Source organism: Silurus meridionalis, chromosome 2 (assembly GCF_014805685.1).
Source record: "Silurus meridionalis isolate SWU-2019-XX chromosome 2, ASM1480568v1, whole genome shotgun sequence".
NCBI classification, from domain to species: domain Eukaryota; kingdom Metazoa; phylum Chordata; class Actinopteri; order Siluriformes; family Siluridae; genus Silurus; species Silurus meridionalis.
This window is the reverse complement of record NC_060885.1, coordinates 21,007,560-21,022,200: the sequence shown is the minus strand read 5'-3', so window position 1 is coordinate 21,022,200 and position 14,641 is coordinate 21,007,560. Positions and strand designations below refer to the sequence as shown.

The following is a 14,641-nucleotide window of genomic DNA, read 5'->3' as shown; positions in this document are numbered from 1 at the left end:
CAGGATTAATGAAGTAATATACTTCACCATGCGTGAACAATTTAATCTCATATTCACGGCGATAACGATTCCCATAGTCTCAATCATTTTTAATTATGAAAATTCCCATTCTCAGACACACTATATAGAAATACTTTTCCAGCCATCTGTGATTCTTCCCCATACTTTTACCACAAAGCTGAAAGCACACAATTGTACAGGATGTCTGGATGTGGTAGCATTACAATTCTAGCATGACTATTCTCCTGGATGCTCCAGGATTACTTGGGTGAGAGTGAAAGATCGTGATTGATCCGTATTAGAACTCCGACATCACCCCAAATTAACACCTTGGGATAAACTGGAGCGCTGAATGCACCCCAGGCCTCCTCACTGTTCATCATCCACATTCTATTAACTAGCCTGTGGCTGAATGAGCCTAGACAAGCACACTCTAAAATCAAGTGGAACGTCTTCCTAGAAGAGTGGAGGTTATTATAACAGCAAATGGGCTGGAATGAGATAAGCACATATGAATCTTATGGTCAGGTGTCCACAAACCTTTGTTTGTTTAGTTCGTCAGCATGTAATTTGTTAAAAGGTGCTGCCATGCACTCAGCAAAAATAATTTTTCTTGTGAAGAAATAGGAACTAATGATCGATGTAATTAAATTCAACTAAAATGTGTCATAACATTATCATTCTCCCATAACAGTAATTTAGAGATGTAACTGATCAGCATTTGTCTGAGATACAGTGGGAGTTAATGATGCATTTAATTATCCTGTAATTCTCAGAAACTCCAGCAGAGGGCAGGGGGTTGTAAGCTATGAAATCATAGTGTTCTGAAGAATGTCCTCATCTTTCTTCCATTTACCTGACATTTCCTCTCTTAGTGTCCTATATTTTAGTTGTAAGATTCCAGTTTAAATCTGTTCATCTATACTGGTGCATTTATAGTCTATTCACTATTAAGTCTGATACTTACATTACAAATGACATCTCGAGTGATTTTTGCAGCCATTACATAAAATGTGGACATAACCTTAAAATAGATTGTTATATATTTTTTTAAAATACATTCATTAAATAGATGAAAAAAAGATTGCACCTTTTCCCTGAAATATGCATAAAAATAAATCCATTACTGGGTGCGTGCTTCCAGTATGTGCTGCGATCTGATGATGTACTCTGGCACGTTCCCTTTCAGCGTGCTATCTTCTGAGATGCTCTCATATTCTCAGTTTCATAAGAGTCATACATTCACTCCATCTTCAGAGGATGTTCTCTGCATGACAATGCTGTGATTTGCCGTTTGTCTAAGGATAGGCCATGCCAAGGTAGATCTATAGATTGTAGGCTGATTTATGAGTTTTGTTCGCAGGGCCTGTGACTTTTGTGAAGGCTTGATATTTGAGCAGGTGAAACCACCCACACCTGGCTTGAGAATTGTAGCAGGCATATTTCTCTTAAATTTGTCCACATGTTATAAGAAAGAACCTAAGAAAATGTATCCCTTTGTAGATCAAACTGCATAGTTTGCAGCGAGTTACTTTACTTGGTTTGTCTTGTGTGGATCACCTGTATAGACAATGGCTCATTTCATGAATGTAGGCAATATTTTAAGATGTACGTTTCATGGCAACATTCCAGTACTACAATTTGTCCCTCCTTGGCTTCTTTAAATATGCACAAAATGTCAAGTATTGCGTATAAACCGATGAGGCAGAACATTACGATGACCTGCCTAATATTGTGTTGGTTCCCCCCTTTTTCTGCCAAAACAGTCCTGACCTGTCGAGTATTAACAGCAGTAACTTCTTTAGCAATCTGAGCTAACAGAAGCTCGTCTGTTGGATCGGACCACACCGACAAGTTCCCTATGTGCACCAATGAGCCTTGGCCACCCTTGACCCTGTCAGCGGTTCACCACTGTTCCTTCCTTAGAGCACTTTTGATGCTGACCACAGCAGACTGGGAAACACCCCACAAAAACTGCAGTTTTGGAGAAGCTCTGACCAAGTCGTCTAGACATCACAATTTGTCCCTCATCAAACTCGCTCTAATACTTACACTTGCCCATTTTTCCTGCTTCTAACACGTCAACTTCCAGTTCAAAATGTTCACTTGCTGCCTGATATATTCAACCCACTAACAGGTGCCATGATGAAGAGATAATCAGATATTCATCTCACCGGTCATTATGTTACAATGTCAATGTTATGTCTGATCAGTGTACATTATTCCCTTCTAACTTTTCTACACAATGTAAGTAGAAGTGCTCATGCTACCCGGGACTCAGGCAAATAGAAATGACCATTTCTGATGTGTGACAACAAACTAAGCTGTAGCTATAAGGTTCAAACACAACAGTTGTAAAGATTATTACATACTTGAATGCATGTTAAATAAGGCTGTTTCAGTGAAGAGCTTGGAGCAATGACGTAACCTCTGCAGGTTTATAATTAAGGTGTACATTTAAAAACTTTTAGTTCATGTTATTCTTCATTCCTGTCTGTTCCAGCATGTGACGAGTGGACTGTGCTGCCCAGACCTGAACTTTACCAAGATGTCAATCGCTTTGGACATTCTGCTGTCTACGTCAATGGGTAAAATCAAACTTTAAACATTTTGATAGCCACATAACTATTCAAGCCTTCATGGTTCCTGTAGCTCAGGTTATAGTTGAACATTGGATTTATAATTTTCTCTATCTGAAAGTGAATGCTCATGTCCTATGTGAAGATTAAAGTGTTATGTCATGCTGAAGCACAGCTGTGTGCTGGTTAATGTACGTCTGTTCTTGTTATGGCAGGTTGCACGTTTGATTCTGACTGCTTTTTTTTTTTTCTTCATGTCAGTAAAATATGTCTAGGGTTAATTCCTGCAGTAATCTACTTTAGCAAAGATTAGGCAAATTAATCGGAAATAAAAACCCAAAGCCTCAAATAGCTGCTTGTTGACCCCACTTAAAAAGGTTCACTGCAGCTAGTCAGAGGTATTTATGCAAAGATACACAGCTGTGTGTACTCAGCAGTGCTCCACAAGGCTTGTTTATTCTCTCTTGTCTCTGTACACTCAATTCAGACACCATTGATATGCGCTTTGTATGATCAGAATTATGAATAATTGCTCCCGTTCTTTTCGCGGAATCTCTCTGACTTTATCACTTCCCTTTAAAGGTAAAACATCACTCGCCAGTTCCTCATTAGCTATTGATCTTCTAACACCCAACCCTTTTATCCCTATTTTTCCCTTTTCACTGTTCTTGTCCTAATCTCTTATCATTTAGTTAAGTCTATCTTGTCTTTCTCTTTTATCTTCTATTTAATTGCCTACTGTCAAGAATAACTCTCTCTCTCTCTCTCTCTCTCTCTCTCTCTCTCTCTCTCTCTCTCTCAGGGTGATGTATGTGTACGGAGGCTTTAACAGCTTGATGCTGAGTGACATGTTAAGGTATACTCCTGCCAACTGTTCTGCTTACACTGGAATTGAAGAGTGTGTGACGGCTGTGCCAGGTGTGCAGTGTTTGTGGAACGTTACCACAAGTACATGCCTTTCTTGGGAGACGGGCAAACTCGGAGACACAGACAGATGCCCTCCTCGAGTGTGTAAGTAACACAAACTCGAGCATTAGTGCACTGCTAACCTCGGTAGTTGGAGTGTTTGGTTGCTCTACAGATTAAGACTCAGACTAACACTGTCTTTAGACTAAGTTTCAAAAGAATATCATAAGAAAATATATTAATATTTAAATCTTGCAAAGTTGTACAGTTTGCTGACAGATCGCGGACTGTAAACCCGAAGTTTCCTCATGATACAACACGAGGAATGTGCCATTTAAGTTTGCGAATTTGATGAAGATATTGAGAGAACTGTTTCTCCACAACTATTTCTGTCAGAATTGTGATTGTAAAGTGCTTTTTTTTTGTATCCTAATTACTCAAGTTACCTGAGGAATCATCTCAACCCCAGAGATCACTTAGTTAGCATTTATTATTTACAATTTAATTCATTTTTAAATGTTTATTTTCTTTAGCACATATTCATAACTGAGAACTTTATAACCCTGTTTTTTCTTTGGTGTGGGCATGTGTTTCAGACTCAAGCAGTGATAAGTGCAACCAATACACTGACTGCTACAGTTGCACGGTCAACACCAATGGTTGCCAATGGTGCTCGGAACGCTGTGTGCCCATCCACAACAACTGCACGGTGAGACTGGACATTAATATCCCAGTGAGGTTCTGCGCTGAGAGAATATGGAAGGAAAATGTGTGCATGATCTTAATTGTATTAACGGTCATGCAGGAGGAACGGACGATGTAAACAAGCTGCAGGGATATGGGAAAGATAACAATACGAATGTAATATATTTAATTGAGAGATAAAATGTCAGTCATGATTCAGTGCTGTGCGTTTGATTGTTGTTTTACTAACGACAGGGTGCGATAACCGAGTATGAAGCGTGTCCGAAGGGCGTCCACGCCTATATGTGTAATAAAAAGACCAGCTGTAAAAGCTGCGCTACTGACCAGAACTGCCAGTGGGAAGCCAGGAACCAGGAGTGCATTTCTCTACCTGGTACTGTATAATACATACACAATACACAGTGCATATTAATTTGGACCTGCTTTAGAATGTAATTTTAATTTCTTTTATTTGAATAATGAAAAGAGCATGATGAATGCCTAATTGAGTTTGAGAATTATTACTTTTGTGCAAGTAATAATTATAAAACTGGTTATAATTATATTAATGATATAATGTTTATAATCAATTGTAACTACTAATTAACCACTTGACTAAAACATGACTGATCGATTCTGAATGAGGACACCGCTGTGGGATTTGTGCTATAGAGAATATCTGTGGAGAAAGCTGGCACCTGGTGGGGAACTCGTGCATGAAGCTAATCACGGCTAAGGACTCGTATGACAATGCCAAGCTGGCCTGCCGCAGTCACAGCGCCGTGCTGGCCTCGTTAACCACCCAGAAAAAGGTGCAGTTCGTCATCAAAGAGCTGCAGAGCAGAAGTGCACAGGTAAATAAGGCTCTCAGTATGAAGGCATCTACATGTCCCTACTTATCACCTTATAACTTTTTATCTTGATTGTTTTCTGTTTGGTTTATTTAGTGGTATTTACACTTTGTTTTTTTTTAAATAATAATCATTTTTTAACTGGTGTTCTGTTCTGTGTGTGTGTGTGTGTGTGTGTGTGTGTGTGTGTGTGTGTAGTCCAAATTAGTGACTCCATGGGTTGGCCTGAGGAAGGTGAACGTGTCCTACTGGTGCTGGGAGGACATGTCACCGTTCACTAACACTACACTACAGTGGTTGCCTGGAGAACCCAGTGATGCAGGCTTTTGTGGCTACCTTGCCGAGCCCAGTTCCAGCGGCCTGAAGGCAGCACCCTGCATCAACTCCTTCAACGGAAGCCTATGTGAAAGATCAGGTAAACACACTTGACCAGAAATCTAATAAACAACTCAATAATTATATAATTCCTTTGATACCAGTGTTGAATTCTCAAACCTGAATGCTCCGAAAGTATTGATACATTTTCTATAAAGGAATGTCTGTTATGGTAGTTTCAGCTCTAATTTAAATATTATGTGAATATATTAATGCACATGTTCACAGAGAGGACTTTTTTGTTGTTTTGGCACTTGATATTTATAAAATAAATGCCCAAATAAAGTAAACGTTAAGAGGAACTCGTATCGGTTCTATAAGATTTAAAAGTAATGATAACCAGTTAAAGAGTGTAATGTTGTTCGTTAGTGTAGACTGATTGCTTGTTGCTCTTGGCAATAAATCTTTCGGAACATGTTGTCACAGGGAAATACTCCACTGGGATTATTGGATTATTGCCTCATCTTTTATTTTATTCTTAATTCTTATAATAAGCCAAGGAAAGATATAGAAATTGTCATGAAAACAATGAATCTCTTCTGTCTGTCTGATCTAGCCAACCACAGTGTGAAGCAGTGTCGAACACCTTGTGCTCTGCGCTCGTCTTGTAGCGAGTGTACGAGTGGAGGAGCGGAGTGCATGTGGTGCAGTAATATGAGGCAGTGTGTCGACTCTAATGCCTATGTGGCCTCCTTCCCTTTTGGTCAGTGCATGGAGTGGTACACCATGAACAGCTGTCCACGTATGTATTCACGCCCCTCTGTCAAAGATATTTATTTAATAATTAACCAAGCTGTAATAAACATAAAATAAACCTTTAGTCTTGTTTAACATGATATTGCAAAAAAAACTTGGTTATAATGGTTATAATTGTCAATAAACCAATGATATTTAAAGAACTTGGAACTTTTTCACCATTCGTTGAAAATTTTGCACGACGTGTGTGTCTACAGCGGAAAATTGCTCTGGATATAGGACATGCTCGCAGTGTTTGGATCAACCTGGTTGTGGATGGTGCACTGACCCAAGTAACACAGGGCGTGGACAGTGCATGGAAGGCTCGTACCGTGGACCCATTCAAACCCTCCTGCATGCCCCCTCTTCCTCAAGACCTTCCCTTGTACCAGCTCCTCAAGCCTTGTTGAACGTGAGCTGGTGTCCACATGAGAACAAGTATAACTGGTCCTTTATTCAGTGTCCAGGTACAGATAACATTGCCCAAGCAGATAGTACACACACACACACACACACGATGATTGATTCTCACACTGTTCCTCTCCATCTTTTCCTACAGCATGCCAGTGTAATGGTCACAGTGCATGTGTCAATGAGAGTATATGTGAGAAATGTGAAGATCTCACCACTGGCAAGCACTGTGAAAGTTGTGTATCCGGTTTCTATGGAGACCCCACCAACGGGGGCAGCTGTCAGCGTAAGTGATTGAAGTTAGATGGCACTTTAAACTCAGTGGAGGTGGCACACACAACAGACTGCAAACTGTGTCTCTGTATGTATTTTCTTTTTTTTTTTTTTTTGCAGCCTGTAAGTGTAATGGCCATGCCAGCATGTGTAATTCAAACAACGGCAAGTGTTTCTGCACCACCAAGGGCATCAAAGGAGACCGCTGCCATCAGTGAGTTGCACACACCCGCACACAAGCACAAACTTTAAAGAGGCAGACGGCATTGGTGTTCCCTCTGACCTTCTATAGGATTTTTTTTAATCTTATTCTTTTAAAACTGTGGCTTTACCTCACATTTGTCTTATCCGGAGAAGAAATTTGCATAGGGAGAAGCCCTATAGGTGTTAAATATACACCGGGTGATCTTGATAGATACATTACATATTCATTTGAATTTTGATCACCGATTCATTAAAGCAGTGGGACTGTCTCACCCCAGTGTTCAGCATTTCCACTCGGATGGCTATATGAAAGGAAAAACCAGTCAACTCCACCACAACTCTTAATTTATTTACATTTATGGTATTTTTGGAGGACACCCATATATATAACCAGAGTGATTTACAGTTATCTCAGTTATACTGCTGAGCAATTGAGGATTAAGGGCCAAGCTTGGTGATGCAGGGATTTGAAACCATGACCTTCTGTTAGGAAACTCTAGAATGCAAGCTCTTAATACCATTTACTTGTATTTTACATGCATAAAATTAATTGCTCACGTGTGGAAGCAGTTTGACTTAGACTCCGAACCTCTAACCCCCTCCCAAATGTGTCTACGATCATTGTTCTCACTTGTTAACTTTCCGTCTATCTAGGTAGTCCCCGAGTTACAGTGGTTAAAATTTTTTTGATCTTACGACAATGAGAGCAGCTTGACAAAATCATAATGATTTTCATTTTTGTGTGGCAGGCAAAATTAGCAGTGTATGTAGATGGTACGCTAGGTTGTTGCCAGGATGTATGCATCTTCCTTCTTGTGAGATGCCTCTCCAGCGGTCGAAAGAGTCCAGTTGTCTTTCTGTCAGATTTTGGTGTTTCAAGCCCAATTTTAGCTCTCATCCATCTCCTTTTATTTTAGCAAAATCTCTCGTTTATAACCGGCTCTTGTGAATGTACCTGCACGGCGCTCGTCCATGCACTAGTTGCCACATACATGTACTCTAAAGTTTATACTATATATATAATTACACTATTTTGATGGTGTAAATTGCTCTGTTTTTGATATTTCTGTTGTACTACGCCATAGTGATCAGTATTCTTTAAAATTCCTTGGTAGGCTAGGCCATGTCTTGACTTGATATTTTCAAGTTGCAATAGGGTCATCCCATTGTAAGTCAGGGACTACCTTAATTTCTAACATCAGCCATGTGAGTAATTACACTATATTACTTAACGTTATTTATTAATGTTTTTTTATTTATTTACCACCTCTCTCTCTCTCCCTCTCGCTCTCAGGTGTGAAGTGGAGAATCGTTACCAAGGCAACCCTCTGAAAGGAACCTGCTATTGTGAGTGTACTAAAATGGAAGCAATTACACACAACAGGCCGATGGAGAGTTGCCGGCTCTTAACAAAGTGTTCAAGTCTTTTACTCATTTTCTCAATTGCCCATCCTGGCCTCTTTTACTTTTGTTGGAGTGGGTGGTTTTGGGGGAAAAAGTACTGCAGAGGAAGACACTGGGGTTCCATCCAGTCTGGTTTATTCCATTGTGGTAAACTGTAGAAGGAGGATAAATCATTAGTTGATCTGCTCCTGTAAAGAAGGAGAGGCAATGGATTTGGATCCTGCTGGACAGCACTCATACATTTTAGCTATTTAACCCAGTCATAAAGCTTAACCAGAACACACACATTGCTCTTATATCGCCTGGCATCTGGGAGGGTTGGGCGAAGTTAGACGGGGCTGTAGTGTGTAATTGAGGCTTTGTGTGTATGTGCGTGCGCTCAGGCAGGTCTGTTTGAATGTTATATGTAAAAAGAAATAGTTGTATTATATTATATGTTACTATAAATATAAAATTCCATCTTTTAAGCTGACTTTAAAGAAATACATGTCTAACCCACCCTGTGTGCCTCTTGCACACAGACACTTTGTTGATTGACTACCAGTTCACCTTCAGCCTGACTCAGGAGGATGACCGATACTACACTGCTATAAATTTTGTAGCCACACCAGACGAGGTGAGCTGCAAACCTAAATATAAATAAAGTAGGTGCTGTGTGTGTATATGGTTAACACTTTGGTGCAGACCTCTGCTCTGCTGCATTATCCTTTCTCAAGGCCGTCCCTCCGTGCATATAATAAAATTCATTTCCGCTTATTCTTTCTGGAAAGACGTACAATTTGTTTGTGTTTTCCTGAAGATTTTTTTTATTATTATTTGGAAACCATAGAAACATGATCTTTGAATAATTCATGTTTGTATCTTAATTCAGGATCATTTTTTAATGTTAATGTAATCCATGTAATAATGCAACCAACTATTTTCTCCTGAGAAGCATCTATTATTAATCTCCATTTATATATATATATATATATATATATATATATATATATATATATATATATATACATACACACATATAAGCTGTGTTTGTTAGATTGAATAGATTAATTGAGGATATTTGTATATATTTTTATATAATTTAATACTATTTGTATCATTTTTAGCAAAATCGAGACTTGGACATGATCATTAATGCCTCAAAGAACTTCAACCTCAACATCACCTGGGCAACCAGTTTTGCAGGTATGCAGTTCTCACATTTAGCATGATAATGAACTTTGTAGATGCGTGTTTGTTGTGTGTGTATTTTCAAACGCATCGTTTTTTTTTTTTTTTTTTTAAATAACCTCTACACTAATTATTTCCCCTTCTTTTCTTATTCTCGCCCTCAGCTGGTACTCAATCTGGAGAAGAGATTCACATTGTCTCTTGCAGCAATATTAAAGAATTCAAGGAGAGTTTCTCCAATGAAAAATTTGATTTTCGGAGCAATGTTAATATTACTTTTTTTGTTTACGTCAGCAACTTCACCTGGCCAATCAAAATACAGGTAAGCAATAGTGGGAGAGCCCTGGGGGTATAGTGGATTTGTTTGTTTGTTTTTGTTTTTTCTTTCTTTTGTTGTTTTTCTTTTTATGATTGTTGGATATTTGCTTTCAATGTTGAGTTTTAATTTTTGAACATGTTTATTCCATATTATCATTAGGAAGCTGACTAAAGTAAATAGTGTAAAGTCTTCTGAGGAAGTTGGAGAATTAGGAGGAAACTAAAGTGAATACAGACACACAAATTGCTCTTTTATGTCAAAGATGCATTGCATTTAAATCAATCTTAATATTATGTTCATTTTGGTTCATTTATCAGCTAAATCAACATACAGCAGGACGCAGGTTTCGCGTTATTTTCTTAAAGCAAATTGTTTTTTATTTAAACAAAATATTAATATTTAAATGATTTATTAAAATAATGATTTAATAAAACTTCTTACAAGTTAAATGAGAATATGTGAGAATATGTTAAATGTATATCCACACAGAGACAGTGCCTTCCTACTGAACCCTGTTCACCCACAAATTGCTGAAAACATTGATTAATTTTCAATTTTTTAATTCTCGTTGTCTTTTCCTCTTCCATGCTCTTGGACACCAGCATAGAGATGCTGTACAGTGATTGGAATGCATGGTGTGCATTAAAATTGTGTATTCTCTCTTTAGCTAATTGGTGATGACTAGAGATCAGCAGAGAAACGTTTCTTATTTTAATTGACTAAATCCTGGGTATTGCTTCTAATTAATTCTGACTATGATAAAAAAAAAAGTGTCAGAACACATTATGCATCACAGCTTGCTGTGTATCAGGCTACAGACTGGTTAAAGCATTCATGCTGACCTCTGTCCACTACCAAAATGGGCACGTTAACATCAGAATGCACAGTGGAGCAATAGAAGAACGCGGTCTGGTCTGATCAATCACGTTTCTTGATACATACTGTGGATAGCAGGGTGCATGTTTTGTATTTTCCTGTGAAAAGATGCCTTATGGGAAGAAGCCAAGCTGGTAGCAGCAGTGGGAAGCTCTGGACAATGTTTTACTGAGAGTCCTGGCGTTTATGTGGGTGTTACTTTGACACATACGACCTACCTATACATTTTCGCAGACCCGAGTGCAGTACATTCCTTCAAGACATAGATATTCTCTAATGGCAGTGGCCCCTTTGAGCAGGATAATGTTTCCTGACACCCTGCAAAATTGCTCAGGAACGGTTTGAGGAACACGACAGAGTTCAAGGTGTTGACGTGGCCTCCAAATTTAATCGAGCATGTGATTAATTAAACACAGCATGACTGAAAAAGCGCTCTGTGATTAGTCCTTTTCTCCTTCAGGCACCTGAAAGGGCATCACACAGCTTTCCTTGTACTGTATCGACTTCTGAGCTCATGTGTGCTCCTGAAAATTTCTCAAATCGATCGACCCAAGTTTTAAACCCTGGAGTCTCATTTATTAACCGTCAGTAGGCATAGTTTGTTCACAAACCTCCGTTTGAGCGTGAAGATGCTGACCATGCATATGCAAGAACCTAGTGGTGAAAAACTCATATCAGCATTGCTGAGAGAGTAATTACAGATTTCAGTACTCACAAGACACAGAGAGATGACACAGGTGGAGCGTAGAGTAAAATCGAATAAAAGGAGCATTTGAAGATTGATTGGCCTTATACCTTGTTTGAAGATTTGCTTCATGCTGCTTTACAAAGTGAGGGATGTTTTTAACACCACTGGAGACTAAGCCGAGATTGAGAAGTACGGCTGTGCTTATACCAATTCTCTTATAGTAGTGGTTGTTACAAACAGGCTTTGTGATCATTTTCTGCACAATTTAATAAATAAAACCACAGGTTTTTATAAGTATTTCCTCAAGCCATTTATTGACATGGTACGTGGATGTGGTGAGACCCATCACATTTTAAGGGTGTCCTCCAATCACCTTCTTGACCCCCCGCCTCCGATCAAATTGTGTACTCGTTCTCCTTGTTTTTCTCCCTTTTTGCATCTTCTGTATTTCATTTGCTTATGCTTTCTTTTCCCCTCCTCCTCTCTTCCTCTATTTCTCTTCTCCTCCCTCTGTTTTTGGAGGCCAGCGTCGAGCTGCTGTACTGGGACTGGAAAGCTTGAGGATGTGGGTTCCCCCCCCCTCCCAACAAATGAACGTATTATCTGTTCAGCTAATTGACGGCTACTAGAGATCAGAACAGTGATGTTTCTCATTTTACCTGACTGTCTGAATACTGGATCTTACTTTTAATCTCTGGAAGGGAGTGCATGCGGATAAGCGAGCTCATGAGAAGCTGAAGAGGAGGTCAGTCAGGAGGTGAGCTCGGTGCCAGACAGAGAAGCTTTTGTGAGAGAGTGGGAGCTTACTGAAAGAAAGAGGAGAATGTGTTCCTCTGAATGAGGCCTCAGAAAACTAAAGTTGAAAAGGTCATCAGTGAACAGAGAGAGAGAGAGAGAGCTGGCGTCAAATGGAACGTTAAGTTGAAACACGTGGGTTTTTTTTGCGGTGTTTGTTTTTGAGAGAAAGAAAATTGGTAAGTGAGAGTTCGAAATAGTGAGAGGAAGTAGAATGAGTGAGACAGATGAAGGAGATTGGCACAAAAAGGGATCGTATGTTAAAGTATGTTTTCATCTCAGTCTGCAGCCGGACAATTTCAGCCTTCTGTTTTCTTCCGTGTTATTCTTCGCATGTGGTCAATGGCTCTGTGCCGTCTGGAGTTTTTGGCTAGCAGCTTTGTGTCTGCGCGTATGAAAACTTTTTTTTTGCGTATGTTCCATGACTGCAGTCGAAGCTTAGTCACCCGGAGGCTTTTCTTGATTTAGAGGAAGCCGAATACGGGAAGAGAAAGAGTTGATAGTGGTAGACTTTGAGATGGAGTATGCTAGCATTATTTGAACGCAGGATATTAACATACTGATTTGGCAGTATATAATAATAATTATTATTTTAGTTTGGATTACTTATAGGCAACTCTTTATATTGCTGCCCTCTTTTTTTTAACTTTCAAATATATTTACTTGGATTTTTGGATTGTTGGAGTTGTGAAAGCAATCATCAGTGTGTAATCTTGTTCTGACTGGCAGCTTTCCCAGTCAGATTAGTTGTCTGGCTTTTAATACATTTAATACCATGCATTGCAGTAAAAGTCATTCCGTATGCATGTTGCATAAGCCGAATTCTCAAAAAAATGAAAGGAAAACAAGATGCTTTGACCTGCACGGTTACTTTTACTTTATATTGGAAGCAAGTTTGGCTGTAAAAAACGACTCTATAGAGAAGAATAGAATGAATGTGTCAATATGTACAATATGATATTCATTATATTACAATATGATAATAAAAACTCGCTTTCTAACTATTCACCCTCTCAACAGTCTTTGTCTTAATGAACCAGTATTTGAATGTATTTATTGATTGAGACTTCAAAGCACTTTACAAGTCGCTCTGGATGAGGGCATAAATGTAAAAGTTATAAATATAGTTCTATGGGTTAGATTTCTAAAAGAAATTACTGACCAGTCTCGGACCATAATGCATTGCATCTTTTGCATTTTGGTATCCCAGTACTGGCTATAAAGTGTGTTCTTTGCACAGACGCTTGGGTAGGAGAGGGGAAAGTTGGTGTTTGTCAAGAGTTCACTGATCTAATGAGTTCTTTCTCTTTTCACCAGAACACTGCAGACTTGTGCATGCCAATAAATCCAGGGCATCTTGATTTAAGAAGTGTAGGCAAATGGAGCCTTGATTATTTTTTGAGTGCGTGTTTTGATACAGTCTTGATTGAATTCGTTCAGTGTATAAGAAAACAACATGGATGGAAACATGATTGACAATAAAGATGAATGATGAAAGACACTGTGCTTTCAGAATAATGTTAATGGGATTCTGTGATTGATAAAGATTTAGATATTGTCTAAATTATTGTTTTGTAAGGAAATCATTCATATATACATATGTATGTGTGTATAGTGATCTTTTTTCCCTGTTTTTTATGACTCGTGTGAACCAAATACTGCAATTGCGCATGCTTTCATCTGAGGAGAAATTATTATTTTGAGAAATTAATAAGCGTTACTTGAGGCACCCCACCCCCATGCTGCTTAGAATAGAGAATTCACTTTGGGGGGAAATGTGATTAGTACATGATAACGGCTCTAAACGGATTATAGGAGTAACTGTTCAGAGAACAGGAAGGTGGCGAATATTGTCAGCAGATGGCAATGTTGGCCCAGTGTTAACGGTCGCACGTTGAGCTCGGGTATGCAGCATAATGCCTTATGGTTTTTAACATGGAGATTTTTTTTCCCCCCCTTTCCTTTCAGATTGCGTTTTCCCAACACAGTAACTTCATGGATCTGGTACAGTTCTTTGTCACATTTTTCAGGTAGGAAACTCTGTTGTATGCATGCATTAGAATGTGTTTTACTGTATAATACTAAGAAAAAAGTTTTGACGCCTTAGTAGTATGTTACTTATTTAGGGTTGAGAACTCTGTTTAACACGTGTAAAAGACCCACAGATGTTGTTTGTCACAGTCACTGATCAGCAATAACAACAGTACTAGATTTGGATGAATATTATGCAACATACACACACACACACACACACACACACACTGTGGTCAACCATGGTTCTCCATCATTGGTTCTGTCAGTCTTGGCCCTATGATAAATTACCCTGACTCTGCACTATTTTAGCCGTGTGTGTGTGTGTGTGTGTGTGTGT

The 14,641-nt window shown here is 38.9% G+C and overlaps 1 protein-coding gene across 2 annotated transcripts in view; it reads left to right on the top strand.

Moving 5' to 3' along the window:
- The window catches only part of atrn (attractin), a 59,958-nt gene that overhangs the window by 27,071 nt on the left and 18,246 nt on the right, over positions 1–14,641 (top strand). For both annotated transcript variants that reach the window (XR_006927556.1, XM_046863239.1), the window contains exons 11-25: positions 2,504–2,588; positions 3,382–3,590; positions 4,082–4,194; positions 4,425–4,563; positions 4,842–5,023; positions 5,219–5,435; positions 5,952–6,137; positions 6,349–6,597; positions 6,690–6,827; positions 6,935–7,028; positions 8,313–8,365; positions 8,944–9,038; positions 9,529–9,607; positions 9,757–9,914; positions 14,239–14,300. Coding sequence is in view for 1 of the 2 variants with exons in the window: in XM_046863239.1 (XP_046719195.1) it covers positions 2,504–2,588; positions 3,382–3,590; positions 4,082–4,194; positions 4,425–4,563; positions 4,842–5,023; positions 5,219–5,435; positions 5,952–6,137; positions 6,349–6,597; positions 6,690–6,827; positions 6,935–7,028; positions 8,313–8,365; positions 8,944–9,038; positions 9,529–9,607; positions 9,757–9,914; positions 14,239–14,300 (2,059 nt within the window). In the remaining variant the exon portion in view is untranslated. The remainder of the gene's footprint in view (positions 1–2,503; positions 2,589–3,381; positions 3,591–4,081; positions 4,195–4,424; positions 4,564–4,841; positions 5,024–5,218; positions 5,436–5,951; positions 6,138–6,348; positions 6,598–6,689; positions 6,828–6,934; positions 7,029–8,312; positions 8,366–8,943; positions 9,039–9,528; positions 9,608–9,756; positions 9,915–14,238; positions 14,301–14,641) is intronic.